At 40.6% G+C, this 16,775-nt stretch overlaps 1 protein-coding gene across 8 annotated transcripts in view; it reads left to right on the plus strand.

Moving 5' to 3' along the window:
• AMBRA1 (autophagy and beclin 1 regulator 1) overlaps window positions 1-16,775 on the plus strand; it is a 175,879-nt gene that overhangs the window by 19,456 nt on the left and 139,648 nt on the right. For 4 of the 8 annotated variants that reach the window (XM_057747731.1, XM_057747732.1, XM_057747737.1 and 1 more), the window contains exons 2-6: window positions 13,201-13,245; window positions 14,252-14,505; window positions 14,886-14,944; window positions 15,475-15,658; window positions 16,300-16,472. In XM_057747731.1, coding sequence (XP_057603714.1) covers window positions 13,227-13,245; window positions 14,252-14,505; window positions 14,886-14,944; window positions 15,475-15,658; window positions 16,300-16,472 — 689 coding nt within the window. In that variant the 5' untranslated portion in view covers window positions 13,201-13,226. Of the gene's footprint in view, window positions 1-13,200; window positions 13,246-13,609; window positions 13,714-14,251; window positions 14,506-14,885; window positions 14,945-15,474; window positions 15,659-16,299; window positions 16,473-16,775 lie in introns of all 8 variants that reach the window. The other 4 variants (XM_057747739.1, XM_057747733.1, XM_057747735.1 and 1 more) reach the window with 3 other exon arrangements.

The following is a 16,775-nucleotide window of genomic DNA, read 5'->3' on the forward strand; positions in this document are numbered from 1 at the left end:
AGTGATGATAGGTGAAGAAGGTAGACTGCAGGGTAATGTGTAGTATATGTCATCCCATTTTGACACAGAAAACAAAAACTATTATATGCATTCCTGTTTGTATGAACATTGAGTTTGCATGGGTATCTCAAGAGGGTGGGAATGGGATGAGTAGGGAAAGATTGACCACAGACTATTGTTTTACTTTTTACAAGAGACGCCTGTTACCTTTGTTTCTGATTAAACTTTTTGTTTACAGATAATTGTAGGTTTACATGCAGTTGTAAGAAATAATAGTGAGATAGATCCTGTGTGCCCTTTATGCATTTTCTCCCAATGGTAAAATCTTATAAGACCATGGTACACTGTCACAACCTGGCTCTTGCCATTGATGCAGTTAAGATATAGAACATTTGCATCCCACAGGATCTCTCCTGATGCCCTTTTATAGCCACTCCCACTCCCAAATCATGGTGATCTGACAGTGCAGTGGATAAAGTTGCAATACAGTTTTTGTGCAGAGAATCAAGAGAAAATACCCTCTGGGGAAGATGGCCCATCTCCCACTCCCCCAGCACTATCTGTAATCCCTGGCAACCACTAATCTGTTTCTCTTTGTCATTTCAAGAATGTTATGTAAATAGAATCGTATAGTATGTAACTTTTTCTTTTTTATTAAAAAAAAATTTTTTTTTGGCCCCTCCTCTGCTTGTGGGATCTTAGTTCCCTGAGCAAGCATTGAATCCAGCCTCAGCAGTGAAAGTGCTGAGTCCTAACCACTGGACTGCCAGAAAATTCCCAGTATATAACCTTTTGGATTGGCCTTTTTCAATCAGTGTACTTCCCTACAGTTGCATGTATCAGTATTCCTTTCTTTTTAATTGCTGAGTAGTATTCCATTAGTTGGATATACCTCAGTTTGTTTAATCACTTGCCCATTGAAGAATATCTGAGTTTTTTTCCAATTCTTGACTGTTACAGATAAAGCTGCTGTGAACATTTATGTACAGTTTTCTGTGTGAATATACGTTCTCTGGGATAAATGCCCAGGAGTGCAATTGCTGGATTATATGGTATGTATTGTAATTTTTTAATTCAAAGAAAAAAGAAAGGAAAAAAATTAGAGATAAAACAGCTAATTATTTGATTCCCTTTCAAAGTACGTATTCAAACCCTACACTGTTGGTACACATAACTTATTTTATGTTGATTTCTGGTGTTTTGTTCTAGCATCAAGACAATAATAATAATGCTATGGTTTTCCTTGTCTCTTTCAACTGATGATCTGTGTATATATTACAAATAATAATTAACAATCGCAACCTACCGGGAGGCAAGTAATGATTAGTGCTGATGAGGTTAACTCCTTTATAGATAGGGAGGTTGAGGCAGGGATATTGTGAAATTTGCCTAAGGTTATATATAGCATTGTGTTCTGACTGATTCATTCAGATTTATTCCTTTTCCCTCTGTCTCCGGAATTAACTCTGTAATCATGACCTAGGTGTGAGGACACAAAAAGAGTTGTTTTTGTGGGTTTTTGTGGTGGGTTTTTTTTTTTGTATCTGAGGTTTATTGCTTGTTCTATAGAAGTAATTTAGTATAGTGGTTAGAGTATGCACTTTGGCATCTTATTTGATTTTGAATCTCTCCTCCACATGGTAAATCATTTAACCTCTCTAAGCCTCAGTTTTGTGATTTGTAAATGGGAATAATGATAGTGCCTGTCTTCATAGTGTCACTCTGAGAAGTAAATGAGATAATGTGTGGGAAAGAGCTTAGCCCTGTCAGGTGTGTAGCAAATATTCAATGAATGTTTGATAAAAGTATTGCTTTAAATATATGTGTTATATTCTGCCACTCATCTTTATCAGTCAGTAGATGGTTGGATAAATATTGGGATCTTACTGCCATGTACTCACAAGGCTTTAAGATTGCTGTAACTTTTGAGGTAAGAATACTTTCTTTGAAGGCTATTTCAAATTTAGTCTTATATATCATTATCTAAAAATAGAAAGTGATGTTGGATTATATTTACTGTAGTATTAGTTTGTATGAAAATATTTTAAAGTTTCTCCAGAATTATGCATATTTTCTCAGGCTCACATAGAAAGAAAGTGATTCTGAACTATTGATTTCCTCCCTTTAATCTATCCCCCTACCCCCAAACATTACTTTTCACATTTTCTTCCTAGGATTTATCAGTACTTGAAAGTACATCATTTTTTTAATTACATGAATAATAACATAAGCTCCTTGAGGGCAGGAATGTTCTTGTTCACTGTAGTATCCTCAGTGCCTAGAACAGTGCTGAGTGCATAGATATTCAGTAAACACTTGCTGGCTGTTTATTACTGCTTTTGCATCTATCCCATCCCCCATGTTTTTTATTTGGAAAGTTGGGGAAATGCAGTCCAACTTCTAGTCAGAGCTTAAAATGACCAGGTTCTTAAAATCCAGTGCCTGTTTTCATTGGCTGAGATATGTGATTGGCAAGGTGGAAGGGCCTCTGGACCTTTTATCATAAGAGCTCTGCATTTAATAATTTGACTTCTCCTTTTCCTGAAGCCTTGAGGGAAATTTTCCTGTGCCTATTCTAGCCAGCCAAGAACCTGACCTGGGCTGACTCTAACATTGGAGAACACTGAACACAGTATCTGCTGAGCCAAGGACTGGGAGTCAAGCTCTGATACTATCTGAAGGAAAAGCCTGAATTCAAATCCTGCTTTGCCTACTGACTCATCTTGCAAACCTAGATGAATTTCTTAACCTCTTCCAGGTTTAAATTTTCTTATTTGTCTGGGGAGTAATCTTATCTGTCTGGGCTTGTAAGGATACCTGGCTTAGGTTCTCAAAGCTTTTTACAGTACTGTTGCTGTGGCTCCCAGGGTTTCCAGGAACTATTGGGGGCAGTGTGGTACTCCAGGGAGGAGGGCTGGACTCTCTTTTTCCCAAAGACTGCACAGAAAACGGAAAGATGTGATCCTTTGTGATTTGAAATCGGCTCTACTTCAGCCTCCTAATGCTGTTGGTGGATGAAAGGTATGTTGTTGCCAGAACCATTAGGCCTGTTTGCCTGAGACGGCTGGGGTCAGTTTCCATTTCTGGGGTTAAGCTGTTTTTGTCTCTGTGAAATTTCTTCCATCAAAAGCTACTCTTTTGTTTCTTTCTCTCTTTTTTGCTTGCTAGTAGGAAATCTCTTGCCATTTTTGTGCACTTAATGGTAGCCTTCCTGATCCTGATTCTGTTGATAGTTTGGGACTCAAAAATTGAACTTAATCTCTTTTTGGTTCAGTGGTTTCCTCTGTGTTCTTCCTTGAGTTTTCAGGGGTTCTTGTGTTCTCAGTTCATTGTTTTCTCCAGAAGAGTTTGCAGATAAAACTTCATTTCTTTTCTCTTTATTCTTCTGAGTTAGTGAGAGTACGGAAGATTGTCAGTCTCAAATTTGGGTCTTACAGCTTTCTATTTCTAGTTTTGATCATACTTTGTTTTTGAGCATAAGCTTTCCTGTGTTGCAGACATTAGGTTACATCATTGTGAGTTACTTTAGGAAGCCGTAGTCAGCAAAATCTGTAGCAGAAAAGCTGGTGTTTTTTCCCTCCCCTTTATTCTAATAACAGTCATTAGAATTTATTTAGTTTTGTATCTTCAAAGCATTTTGGAAAGTTGTTAGCTTGTAGTGGTCTGCCTTACACTGAGTTTACATATAAAAACGCTTGGGGAGGGGTGGATATGAGAAAACGAGGTTACACTGCTTGCTTATCTCTTAGTACATTTGGACTGACAGCCTCCATACAGGTACTTGATTCATTATTACCTCTTAGCCTAACTTTCTAGAGGCAGACCAGTTGTGTTAGAGTATTTGTAATTCTGAACATAAATGCTGTGCGTGTCTGCAGTACAGGTGCATGTTCTGTTAGCATTTTATTTCTGGTCCTTGGCTGCTTGTAAAGGGCCTGTGTATAATTTTGATTGCATAGGTCTTGAGTCCATCAAATTATTTGCTTTTAGTTTGTCAGGTGATTAATTAGAGGTACTCTGATTCTGCTTCACAGCCACTGTAGTTTCCTTAGCACTTTCTCTTAGACCTTCACGTGCCAAACTTCTTTGCGTAAAGTCCCATTTATTGTGTATTCTGGTTATTGTTGTTTCTTAACTTGGCTTTTACTTCAAAAAGTTGTAATCCTGCCTTGAACTTTTTGTGACTCCTGAGATACTCCAAGGATATTATTCCTTTAAGGTAGAAAGGGAGGGTGTTATTACTTTCAGTTTTTTTTTTTTGGGGCGGGGGCTTAGTTGCTCCGCGGCATGTGGGATCTTCCTGGAGCAGGGATCGAACCCGTGTCCCCTGCATTGGCAGGCGGATTCTTAACCACTGCGCCACCTAGGAAGCCCTACTTTCAGTTTTTATACGTGGAGTGATTTGTTCAAGATTATATAACACCTCAGTGACAAAAATCAGTCATTGAAGCTTCTTACCTCTTAGTCTTATCTTTACCCATTAAATCACATCGCTTTTATATCCAGCACTCTCAAACTCAGAAGATACAATATTCCATATTCCCAACCCTGCTCTCGGAAAATCCACTGCTTCTGTACTTTGTTTTAAATATGCTGTGTTTCAAATATGAGTATAAAGAAGCATTGCTCTAAAGGTACAGAAGACGCCTGTCATTTCTGGGTGTGTATCTTTTTAGGTTTAGCCCCACCCCCCACCCTCAGTAGTGGTGGGGATGGGTTTGCCCTGTGCATACTCTTTTGCCTGGCCTTGTCCTGATTAATGACATGTACATAATGAAATGACTGGTTGAGATTAGTTAACAGTACAAAATTTTCTCTTTTTGGAGATATTTGACTTGTAGAAATTGAATTTATGACTTTGAACCATCAACACCACCTATAACTAGCCACATTTTTTTTTTACCCAGGTATTACTATTTATGAGAGTTTGGAGTTTGTTTTGGGCTTTCCTCACAGCTGGATATAAACACACACACATATTCATTCTCTTCTATGTTAGGCACTGGACTAGGACAGACATTTTTTCCTTCACAGAGCTTGTAGTGTAGTGAGGAAGATAGAGTCCTAACAAGGAATTACGTGCACTGGATATTAGGTAGTGTTTTAGTTATATGTTGCACAGAAACTACCTCTGATGTGTGTTTTTTCCAAAACTGGTGAGCATTTCTCCAGTTCTCAGCAGACACTGACCAGGTGTCCTACAAATTTAACTCCGTTCTGACACTCTCTACCTGGAGATAGCATCTGATCCCACAGGTTCAGGGGCCCAGTCCCACAAAACTGCACCCCCTCAACTTTAGACGCTGATCGCAAGTCCAGGTTGTCACCTGTGCTTCTGACTGACTATAGGGGGAGGTTCCCACAACCCTCTGCTTGGGTTGGACTGATTTGACACAGCAGCTCACAGAACTCAAGTATTTACTTACATTTACCAGTTTATTATAGAAGATTCAGATGGACAGCCAGATGAAGAGGTATATAGGGCAAGATCTGGAAGGGTCCCAAGCGCAGGAGCGTCTGTCCCCATGAAACTGGGGTGCATCACCCTCCTGGCATGTGAATGTGTTCACCAACCTGGAAGCTCATCAAATCTTGTTCAGTAGTTTTTATAACGCTTAGTCTGTAGACCCATCTATGCCCTTTCCTTTCCCAGAGGTCAGTAGGTGGGGCTGAAAGTTCCAACCCTCTAATCACTTGGTCTTTCTGGTGATCAGCCCCAGCCTGACGCCTTTTAGGGGTACCTTCCCTAAATCACCTGTTAGCCTAAGTTTAAAAGAGGCTCCTTATGAATGACAAAAGACTTCCATCACTCAGGAAATTTCAAGGGTTTTAGGAGCTCTGTGCCAAAAAATAGGGACTAAGACCAAATACGTATTTATTATAAATCACAGTCTCACACCACCTCCAAATTTGTGGCTTAAGACAATAATGATTTGTTGTTTGTTACAATCCTGGGGGTTAGGAATTTGGGCAGGGTGCGTCTGGTTGGTTCTTCTGCCCTATGTCGCATCAGTTGGGGTCACTCGTTTGTCTGTTTTCAGCTGGTTGCAGGGCTGGGTTAGAGAGGGCAACAGGGTTTCAGCGCATTAGTCTAACGTCTTAATAGTCTTCAATGTGCCTCTCCGAGTAGTGTCTTATCCAGGGCTTCTCTGTATGGTCTCTGTCTCCAGTGGGACATCCTGAGTTTCCTTGCAGCCTGGTGGTTAGCTTCCAGGAATGAAAATGGATGCGATCAGGCACATCATCACTTCTGCCATATTCAGAGTAAGTCACAGGTCAGCCCAGATTCAGGGAGAGAAAAATTCTTATCTCTTCATGGGCAGAGCAGCATGGGAGTAGGGTAGAAGGAATTGATGGAGACTGTCCTTGGAGAGAATCTGTCACAGACAGGTAGACTAAGTTAGTTGTGGAGAATCCTAACTTTGGCAGTGTAGAGAGGTCACTGGCATATGTGTCTGCTATGTGGATGAGAAAGGGTTGGTATGAGGCTCTACACAAAGACTCCCCTTTTCCTTTTCTCAGGTGTGTTGATGTCATATTTCATGTTTGACAAAGGGGTATGCACAGACATGACAGTATGTTCAGTCACATTCTTTGTTGACTGTTTTTTGAGATTTATGTTCTGGTTGCCATACAAAAGTATATCTACTGTGGCATCCATCTCTATTTCCTTTTTTTCTTTTTAATTAAAAACATTTTTAATAGTTTATTTATTTATTTGGCTTCATTGGGTCTTCATTGTGCACAGGGGCTTCCTCCAGCTGTGGTGAGCAGGGACTACTCTTCGTTGCGGTGCATGGGCTTCTCATTGTGGTAGCGTCTCTTGCTGTGAAGCATGAGCTCTAGGCATGTAGCCTCAGTAGTTAAGGTGTGTGGGCTCAGTAGTTGTGGCCCTAGGGCTCTAAAGTTCAAGCTCAGTAGCTGTGGCACACGAGCTTAGTTGCTCCGAAACATGTGGGATCTTCCCCGACCAGGACTCGACCCCGTGTCCCTTGCATTGGCAAGCAGATTCCTAACCACTGTGCCACCAGGGAAGTCCCCATCTCTATTTCCTGATAGGTAATTTTTCTTATTTGGTTGGAGTTGGTAGGTTTGTAGGGTAAATACATAGTAGCTGAATTTAATGATATAGTCTTATTTGGCACTTTATCAAATTCATAGTTACTTCTGGTCAAAGGTTTTGAAGTCCCCTTTTCTCTCAAAAACTATGTAAATAAGTTGCTATAAAGGAAGGAGTGAGAACTTTTTTCATTTTTCCTGAGCAGCATTCTTTTTTTTTTTTTTTTTGACCACACTGTGTGGCTTGTGGGATCTTAGTTCACCGACCAGGGATTGAACCCGTGCTCTTGGCGGTGAAAGCTTGGAGTCCTAACCACTGGACCACCAGGGAATTCCCCTCAGCATCATTATTTAATTTCTTGAACTTTGAGGAAATGAACATTAAAAATATAAAGCAAGCTGATTTCCAGTTGATATGGTGAGACAGTGAAACAGTGATTGAGGGCCTAATACATGTGAGACTAGTACATGAAATAGGAGAGAGAACACATAGGAGGTTTTATCTGGGGCAGGAGGGAGTTTTCAGTTGTAATGAAGTATGTAGACTCTGGAGCCAGATTGCCTGGGTTTGGGTTCTGAATCCACTACCAGTAGTGTGACTTGTTCTCTTGGGGCCTCATGTACCTGAGGATTGTAAATGAGTTACTTTATGTAAAGTGCTAAGAACAGTGGGAATGAAAAGGACTATGGAAGTGTTAGTTATTATTTTAACCACTATCTCAAGATTTTATTATTAAGTATTTAAAGGTGACAGTAGTAAGATTTTTCTTTTTTTTTTAAATGTATTTATTTATTTATTTTATTGGCTGTGTTGGGTCTTTTTTTGCTGTGCGCGGGCTTTCTTTAATTGCGGTGAGTGGGGGCTACTCTTGCTTGCGATGCGCGGGCTCCTCATTGCCATGGCTTCTCTTGTTGCGGAGCATGGGCTCTAGGCACGTGGGCTTCAGTAGTTGCAGCACACGGGCTCAATAGTTGTGGCTCACGAGCTCTAAAGCGCAGGCTCAATAGTTGTGGCGCACGGGCTTAGTTGCTCCGCGGCATGTGGGATCTTCATGGAGCAGGGCTCGAACCCGTGTCCCCTGCATTGGCAGGCGGATTCTTAACCACTGTGCCACCTAGGAAGCCCAAGATTTTTTTTTTTTATATGAAATGGTTTAGAGACCTTTGCAGAGGACAGTCTCGTTTTGCATAGAAGAATTTGTCATTAATTAGTCTGATTGTTTATAGGACTTTGCAGCCTTAAATATTTTTTTCTCATTGCCATTCTATAATTCTTCATTATAGAATGAAGGTATTATTTTGGTACAAGCACTGGAATTATATAATAGCAAGCACTTTTCATTCTTTTACTCCTTGTGGTAATTCTATCATATACATACTACCTTTTACAGATGACGAAACTGGAGTACAGGCAGGTTAAGTAACTATTCCAAGAAACCTTCATGTACCAGGAAACCTTCATGTACCAAGAAAACGTCAGAGCTGGGCTTCAATCAGCCAATCTGATTTTAGAACCCATATATGACTATACTATACTATCTCTTATTTAGGAATTATGGATAAAAAAATTAAACAAAAATTACTTAATGTTTCTCTATCTAGACTTAAACCACAGTTAGCAGTTTGGTATATCCTAGGATATCCTTTAAGTCCGCACACAGTAGATACACAATTCAGGTAATAGCTGAAGTTTTTGTGCTTCCAGGTGTGTTTGCCTTCAGAATTTGTTACCTGTTTACCATTCTAGATTTGTGATGCTTTGCTGTAAATTCCCTGCCCCACTCCAAGTTCAGTCTAGTCTGGGAGTCAGGCAGGAGCTTATAGAGGCAGGGGTGGTTGCTGCTGTGGTGCTTACGGTTTGGACTTGGGTCATATATGGTGTCATTTGAAGTGTCCTGAAATGCCCTGTAGGAGGTCCTGTTAATGAAAACAAAGCTGCCAATTGTAGAAAACCCTGTGTATTTCCACCCACACGGAGTCTCTGAAGAATACTGGGCCACTTTTAGGCCTTTAATTAAAGGCCTGACATTTTGTGGTTAATTTTCCAGTTGTTGGGAGAACTTTACTTACGAAAGTGACCCTAGATTTGGTATTTAAAAGATTTTTTTTTCTTTTAAAGAGTTAACCTTGGGACTTCCCTAGCGGTCCAGTGGTTAAGACTCCACGCTTCCAGGGCAGGGGGCGAGGGTTTGGTCCCCGGTTGGGGGACTAAGATCCCGCATGCTGCGTAGGGTGGCCAAAAAAAGAAAAAACAGAAGCAAAAAAGAAAAAGAGTTAACCTTGGGTTGAATCCTGTGTGTTATTTTGGAATATATGTTGGTATTACATGGCTGATTTGACTCTTAGACTTTGCCTACATGGGCATAGTAAAGTGAAGAGAGATGCAGTTACTCAAATAAATGAGGTCATTGGACTGCATTTTAACAGTCCCTTCCAAGCCTAACTTTCTGATTCACACTCCTGGAATGCTATTGGTAGGGAGGATTTGGGGCATGAATTATTGGCCAGGTTTTGCAGATATAGCTTTAAGTTGTTGGTTCTGTTTTTTAATTCACTTTTTATGTAGAAGTGGCCCAAATCTCACTTAATTATTTTTGCCGCACAAATGAGTACAGTACTTTTCCTGAGTACTTTTTATTTCGTTGTCTGGTAACAACCTTTGAAATGTTTCGTAGAAATCTGCTACCCTTGGGAATCGTGGCGTCTCAGGTCTCAGGGGTTTTAGTTGGCCATACTGTTCGGTGAGGGAGACCATGGTGAACCCCAAAGAGGATTCAGTAATAATGACAACAATAGCAGCAGTGGTCGTCATGCTCCACCACGCTTTTCCTGTTGGGGCCTCACAACAACTTGATGAGGCAGATATTGTGATTCCTGTTTACGGAGGAGGCAGATAAGTCTCAAAGAGGTTGAATAACTTGTCCAAAGTCATATTGCTAGAAGGTGGAGTGAAATTGCTGGCATAAGGTGATCAAATTGCAAGGAGAACCTGTTAAGTCCAACTTCACTTTCCACTAGGTTGTGCATAATCTCTAGGTGACTTTTATTAGCGCCTGTTAAGTATAATTATGTCCTAGAATTGAGTAGAGAAAACCTTTCAAGGTGGTTATCTTCCCACCTCTTTAGCGTGATCAGTCATGTTATGGAGGGAGGGGTGGTTAGAAATGGGGGGGGGAATTCTTGACATTTGTGTTACGTACATATCCCAGTTGTGTCCTTTTAGTTGTATGTGCACAAGGCTTTTGGTGATTGAGAATTGATTCTGGGGACTGTGTAATGGTATCAGGAAGACTGTTCTTGACACCCTTTGTCCCAGTCTGGTTTAAGGGACAGATTGGGAAACCTGTTTTCTTCTTCCTTTTTAAGAAGAGGAATGAAAAACACACTTAACCTTAACCGGCACTTCCTCCTCAGCAACAGGCCTGCCGGACTGCAGTTTGGTTTAGCTCCTTTTGTCCTTTATGGAGAACAAAGTAAAATTTCTTCTCAGGTGGCTGTAAGGAGTGTATCAGGAGAAGGGCCCTTATCCTTTTCAAGAAACAGAGCAAATATTTTTCTTCAGACAAAAGAGAGACTGTGCAGTTGTTTTAGTCTCTTTGACTTCTTGGCATCAGTCAGACTTTCTCGTGTTTGAACTGTTGGTGTGTTTAGGTCTCTGGGAATTGGTAGACAAGCTCTTCGGTAATCCTGAGCTTTAGTTTTTGAGTTTTCTTGATGACTGGTATTTGTAGCAGCTCTTCCCTTGTCCTTCTGATTCCTGTAGGAACTTCAGATTGCATCACAGTTTTCTGAATCATCCAGTGTTTGTGACCTATATTTTCTTCTTCCTCTTAAGTTACATGAGGTCGGAAGGTCAGACTTTTTTTTAGGAATTGGACTGCTGGTGTTTTCACCACGTTATAAGATTGTAAATGGTATAAATATATTTCTCTGAAAGTACTTTTAATGTTGTACTATAGGATAAGGAACCCTCAAAACTCATTTCTGCTGAACTTCTCTATATTAGGTAAAAGAATGAATGGCTCTAAAAAAATTACAGGCTCAGTTAAGGGTTAAGGTGAGTGGATGGGAACTGTATTTCTGCCACCTTCCTGGTTAGTAATTATTCAGCTTTTGTGGCAGTTTGACTTCCAGGCTTTTGGTCTTAAACCATGAGTTGTCAGGGTCACCAAGGAGATTATTTCCTTCCAGTTAGTTCATCCTTAATTTATACAGGAGGTTGGCCTGCACTGTGTTGACATATTCAGTGTGTACATAGTATTTATATTGTGGGCTACTGGGGGATGAGAGCTGTACTGCGAGGATACAAGCTAGAGTTTGCTCCTCAGTCACTCCTTAGGAAACTTTGTGCTATATGCAGCTAGGAACTTGGAGTTATGTCTTTCTGTAGAATCTTTCTGACTTTTTATATTTGAATATTCCAGGGAGAAAACTCATTTCAGCACAGGTGATAAATATTTTTCCTTCTGTATTTGGATGCGTCTAGTTGTGTACTTTTTAGATTGCAGCCTTTCATGAAATATAAAGAACTGATTATTGTTTGACTTTTCACAGTAAGCATTTATTACTTTTTAAGTTAAAAAAATGAAAAGAACACTGCCTTTTCTGATGATTACATCACCTGTACTCCTACCATACAAAGAGAACGATGATTAATACTTTTTGTATTTCTTTTCTATCATTATTCTTAATGATTTTCCAAAAAAACAAAATTGGGGTTAAGCTGTATATATAATTTTGTATTCTGCTTTTTTCACTTAACGTATTTTTTCACATTGTTAAATATTTAAAAAATAAATTTTGAATAGGTCATTTCAAAAATAAAAATGACACAAAATAAGAACACTGAGAAGTCTAGCTTCCATCTTTGTCTCCATTTACCTTGTTCCTTCAGTCCTGAATAAGTGACCATTAGCTTCTCTTTTTCAAGACTTAGCCTTAACTATATATGTTGTTTTGCTCCTTGCTTTTTCCTCCTCTGAACAGTGTATCTTGTTCTATCTAGATCTCTTGCTATCAGTACCCAGAGAATCTTCCTTACCATAGATTAGTCATTTGGTCCCCTTTAGAGACTTGGGTTGTTCCCAGTTTTTGCTATTACAAACAAAAAGAAGTAATAATTAAAGGGAAAAAAACTAAGCATTTACTCTGCTTCAGTTATTAAGGGAAAATTCTTTCCGGAAGAATGCCAGCTAATAAATGTAGAAATGATGATGGAATGGGAAAATCAACATATTCTAGCCCCCAAATGAAATAATTTGAAAAGAAATCATCAGTGACTGCTAAACTATTAAGCAAAAGGGTGAAGAGGAACAGCATATTCACATGGTGCCAAATGTTAGCCACAGGTTGGTAATTGTAAAGGGGGAAATATACCTTTATAAAGAGAGCTCTGGCTGTTACAGACTCAGCCACGGGGTCATGTTTTGCCAGATGATCATGTAATTTACCAGGTCTCACGAAGTGGCACAGTCTGAGAATATGATGTGCTGCATCATGAGGTACGTAGGTAGCATCCTATGAAGCATTCTTGCCCAGACCTCTTAACCTAAACCTAGTGAGTGTTTACAGGAAGTACTGTTAGGGATATAGGGAGGCAGGCTGAATGGCACTGTGAGAAGATAATCAGACAAAACTAGGATGTAAGTGTCAGCTGCAAGTCAACAAGTCAGCTGTCCTGGTCTTTTAAAAAAGCTTGCGTTGTAAACAAACAAACAAGCATAAACAAAACCAGCCAAAATAAAACATGGAGGCCATTCTAGAATAAAAGACTAAAGGGACACCACATCCACATTCATTGTTTGAGCCTTGAGTAGGTTCTGGATTTTTTTTTAAGACACTTTTTGGTGTATTTGGTGTATTAAAGGCACAAATGATAATGGGTGTGCTGATGGTGTTGTGGTCATGAAGCTAAAAGCCCTCATTCTTAGGAGATGCGCAGTGAGGTACACAGGGTTAGAGTGTCTCGTTGCCCACTGAAATGGTTCACAGGAAAATTAAAAACAACCCTTATGTGTCTCTGTCCATGGAGATAAATGAGGCAAATTTGACAGTATATTAACAATTCTTGAGTCTAAGTGGTAAGTAGAATGTATTTATTCTACATATTTTCAGCTTTTCTGTGTATTTGAATTTTTTCAGAATAGAGTTGAAGAAACAGTGCTGTAATGAATGATATTTATGCAGGTATTCTTTTCAAATGCCATTTCATTGGGCTGCATGTTCCATTGTATGGAAGGACAGCAATTCTTTAATTGTTGCACGTGTGTGTATTTTGCTGCTAGTTGACATTTGAGTAGAATTTGTGTTTATTTTGTTTCAGTTTTATACCCTTAAGTCTTGCAATGGATAAGAAAAAGGAACTGAAATTTTTTCTTCTCTTTCCTCCTCTATCCTCTATTCTGGAACTTGAGTGGAGAAGAGAAAAAGAGAATGAGAAAGGTACCTCAAAGTAGTTCTGTGCACTTGCTTTTAGGTAGGAGATAGAATTGAAGCTGCTGCATAAGAACCACAAGTACTAGCCTTTTAAAACTGGTTACTTGTCCTTTAGTTCAGAGGCCGCGCCAGTGATAAGGATGGCAGCTAGCAGCTAAGGAAGGCACTAGGAAAGCGGCACAGAGCAGGGAGCGTGTGTGTGTACCTGTGTATAAATAGGTATGTATATGTAAAATGTGTGTATATATATATATATATATATATATATATATATATATATTTTTTTTTTTTTTTTTGGCCGCACCATATGGCGTGAAGCATCTTAGTTCCTGCACTAGGGATTGAACCTGTGCCCCTGTATTGGTAGCTTGGCGTCTTAACCACTGGACTGCCAGGGAAGTCCCCAGAGTGCAGATGTTGTGTTGTATTTGTTTTGGTTTTGACAGGGTTTCAGACCTTTCAGTCAGTAGTAAAAGTTCTTCCTGCCTGATGAATAACTCCTTTAGACAATGGCCTGTTCTTTAGATATACGGCTGAGCTATGGAGGATATGGGAGGAATTTTAAGGATGAAATATTCTTGGAAGAAAAGTTCTGGGAGAGGGGTCTTTTCTGAGAAGGTGTCATTAAATATGAAAAGAAAGAAAAAAAAATATGAAAAGAAAGTACTTTCCTCCTTGAGGTAGAATTGTATTTGCAGTGGGAACCTTCTCTGACTGCAGAATAGATGTTCTTTGACATTAATGTCCGTAACCTTAGATTTCCATGAAGACAACTTACAAGGACCTGAATGGCCTCGTTTTAGCTGCTTCAGCGTGTGGAGCTATTGCTCGCTCCTCCTCTTCCTGGGTCTGGTGTGGCAGTGGCTACTGAGCGCCATGAAGGTTGTTCCAGAGAAGAATGCTGTCCGGATACTCTGGGGGCGAGAACGGGGCACTCAGACCTTTGGAGCTCAGCGGCTTCTGCAGGAGCTGGTGGAAGATAAAACCCGGTGGATGAAATGGGAGGGCAAGGTAAGAAAAATGGGTATTTTTCACATAGGATTTGTAGGGGTGACAGTAGAATGGGACCTTAGAATGGGTTAAGGACATAGAGTTGGGGTACAGTTTATTTTGTGTAGGAGAATTGCTCTAACTTGGTTTTTGTTCTTGGGTTTTGTTTTTTAAATAAATTCGGAAGCGTTAACGGGCTAGAAATATCTTTTTTCTTTAGAGCTAGATATTTTTCCTGAAGGTAATTTAGATTTATCTCTCTTAATTTATAGCTTGATCATTGTCTCCACTTTTTAAGTTTCTGCTGTAAATACGGATCTAGAATGGTTTGGTGCTTTTGAGATTGAGTGAGCCATAGTTTATAAATAAGGTATTCTAACTTTTGTTTGTTTGTTTTTCAGAGAGTAGAACTGCCAGATAGTCCACGCTCTACCTTTTTATTGGCCTTCAGCCCAGACAGGTACCTAGTCCTTACCTAAACTTTACCTGAGACTTGTGACTTGTGACAGAATTGCTTTCTGTGTGTTTGGCCCATCTTGATCTTCCAAGTCAGATCCCTAAAGGCTCCTTGAAGCACTGAACAGAGTTTTGCCAGTGTTATCAGAAGGGGGAGGAAAGTAGATGAGCGGTGCTGACCATAAAAATTATTGGAATGAGCAAAGGAACCTATGAACATCGAGGATCAAAGCTTGGGACGTTTCTCAATAAGAATCCCTTGCTCACCTGTGTGGTATAGGCCAGCAGTAGTGTGATAGTTTTCCTTGCTGGAAAAAATATTCTCTGAAGGGGTTATGTGTCATTTGGGGACCGTGTGGAGAAGCCAAAAGATTTTAAAGATGAGATTGTTTCTGTTGTTTGTAATGCCCAAGGTGTAGTTTTTTTCATGTTGGGATGAGGAATAAGTATCAATTTTCATTTTTGTCCAAAGCCGATCAAGTTTCTTACCCTCCCACATGCTTCTCATTTACTTCCTCCTCTTTGATTCCCTAGGACTCTCTTGGCCTCCACCCACGTAAACCATAATATCTATATAACGGAGGTGAAGACGGGCAAGTGTGTTCACTCTCTGATTGGACACCGCCGCACTCCATGGTGTGTCACTTTTCATCCCACCATCTCAGGCCTTATTGCTTCTGGCTGCCTAGATGGGGAGGTTAGGATTTGGGATTTACATGTAAGTGTTTCCTTTTCTTTGGTATTCTAAATGCAGAGACTTGTTAACCCTGGAGTTCTTAGCTCTGGAGGAGAGACTAGCCTGGTCCTTAGGACTTTATCTGAGTGCTGACTGAGTAATCATTGCCTACTTATTGATAGGGAGTCTTGCCCACAGTCCTCCATTCTAAGATGAACACTCTATGTAACTGTCTGCCCATTGTGACACAGTGCAGGACACTCTTAAGATGTCTGCAGAATGGATTTCCCTTGTCTTAGATCAAGGATGGAGCTGTATCCCGATCATGACTGTGAAAGCAGTGTGCGCCTTGTCCTGGTGACTCGCTGGCGGGTTGTGGTGCCCTGTGTTGTGCACCAAGCTTGAGATCTCAGAGGCTGCAGAAACAGAGCTGTGCACGTGCTCATGGCTCATGGATTGTAGATGGCAGAACTGAGTTGACAGTAATGTCCTTCTGCTAAATGTGGTGGCACTGCCAGATCACTGGTTTTGTGTGTTGTTTTCAGAGGACATATTTAAAGTAGGCCCTACAAGTAGCCATTTTATGTTAAATGCAGCCCCCCCCCCCCTTTTTTTTGGAAATTGACATCTCAGTCGGCTGGCAGCTTGTAACCTGAGAATGTCTGGGATTTGTCCATTCATAGGGTGGCAGTGAAAGCTGGTTCACAGATAGCAACAACGCCATCGCCTCCCTGGCTTTCCACCCCACGGCTCAGCTCCTGCTGATTGCCACTGTCAACGAGATCCATTTCTGGGACTGGAGTCGACGGGAGCCCTTTGCTGTGGTGAAGACAGCTAGCGAGATGGAACGGGTCCGGTGAGTGCTCTGCCTGCCCGCCGTGTCTGGCGTGGGGTTAACGTGGTGGAGGGTGTTCACCTGTGCCTTCACCGCAGGGGACATTGCTGTCTCTGTATTATCCCTCCTCAGGGCAGGGTGTTATCCTTGTGGCTCTTCCTACTTTTTAAGCAGCTGGCTAATCAGCCAGGAAGCAGTGCATATCGTTCATTTCAGCTGTTCCTTATTGGCCTCATCTGGTCTCTGTAGAGTAGGGCTGTTAGAACCTTTTGTAGGTTCAAAGCTATCTGGTTTGGGATACAGCTTTTTTTTTCTTTTGGAATC

The sequence above is a fragment of the Hippopotamus amphibius genome, chromosome 9 (genome assembly GCF_030028045.1).
Source record: "Hippopotamus amphibius kiboko isolate mHipAmp2 chromosome 9, mHipAmp2.hap2, whole genome shotgun sequence".
Taxonomy (NCBI): domain Eukaryota; kingdom Metazoa; phylum Chordata; class Mammalia; order Artiodactyla; family Hippopotamidae; genus Hippopotamus; species Hippopotamus amphibius.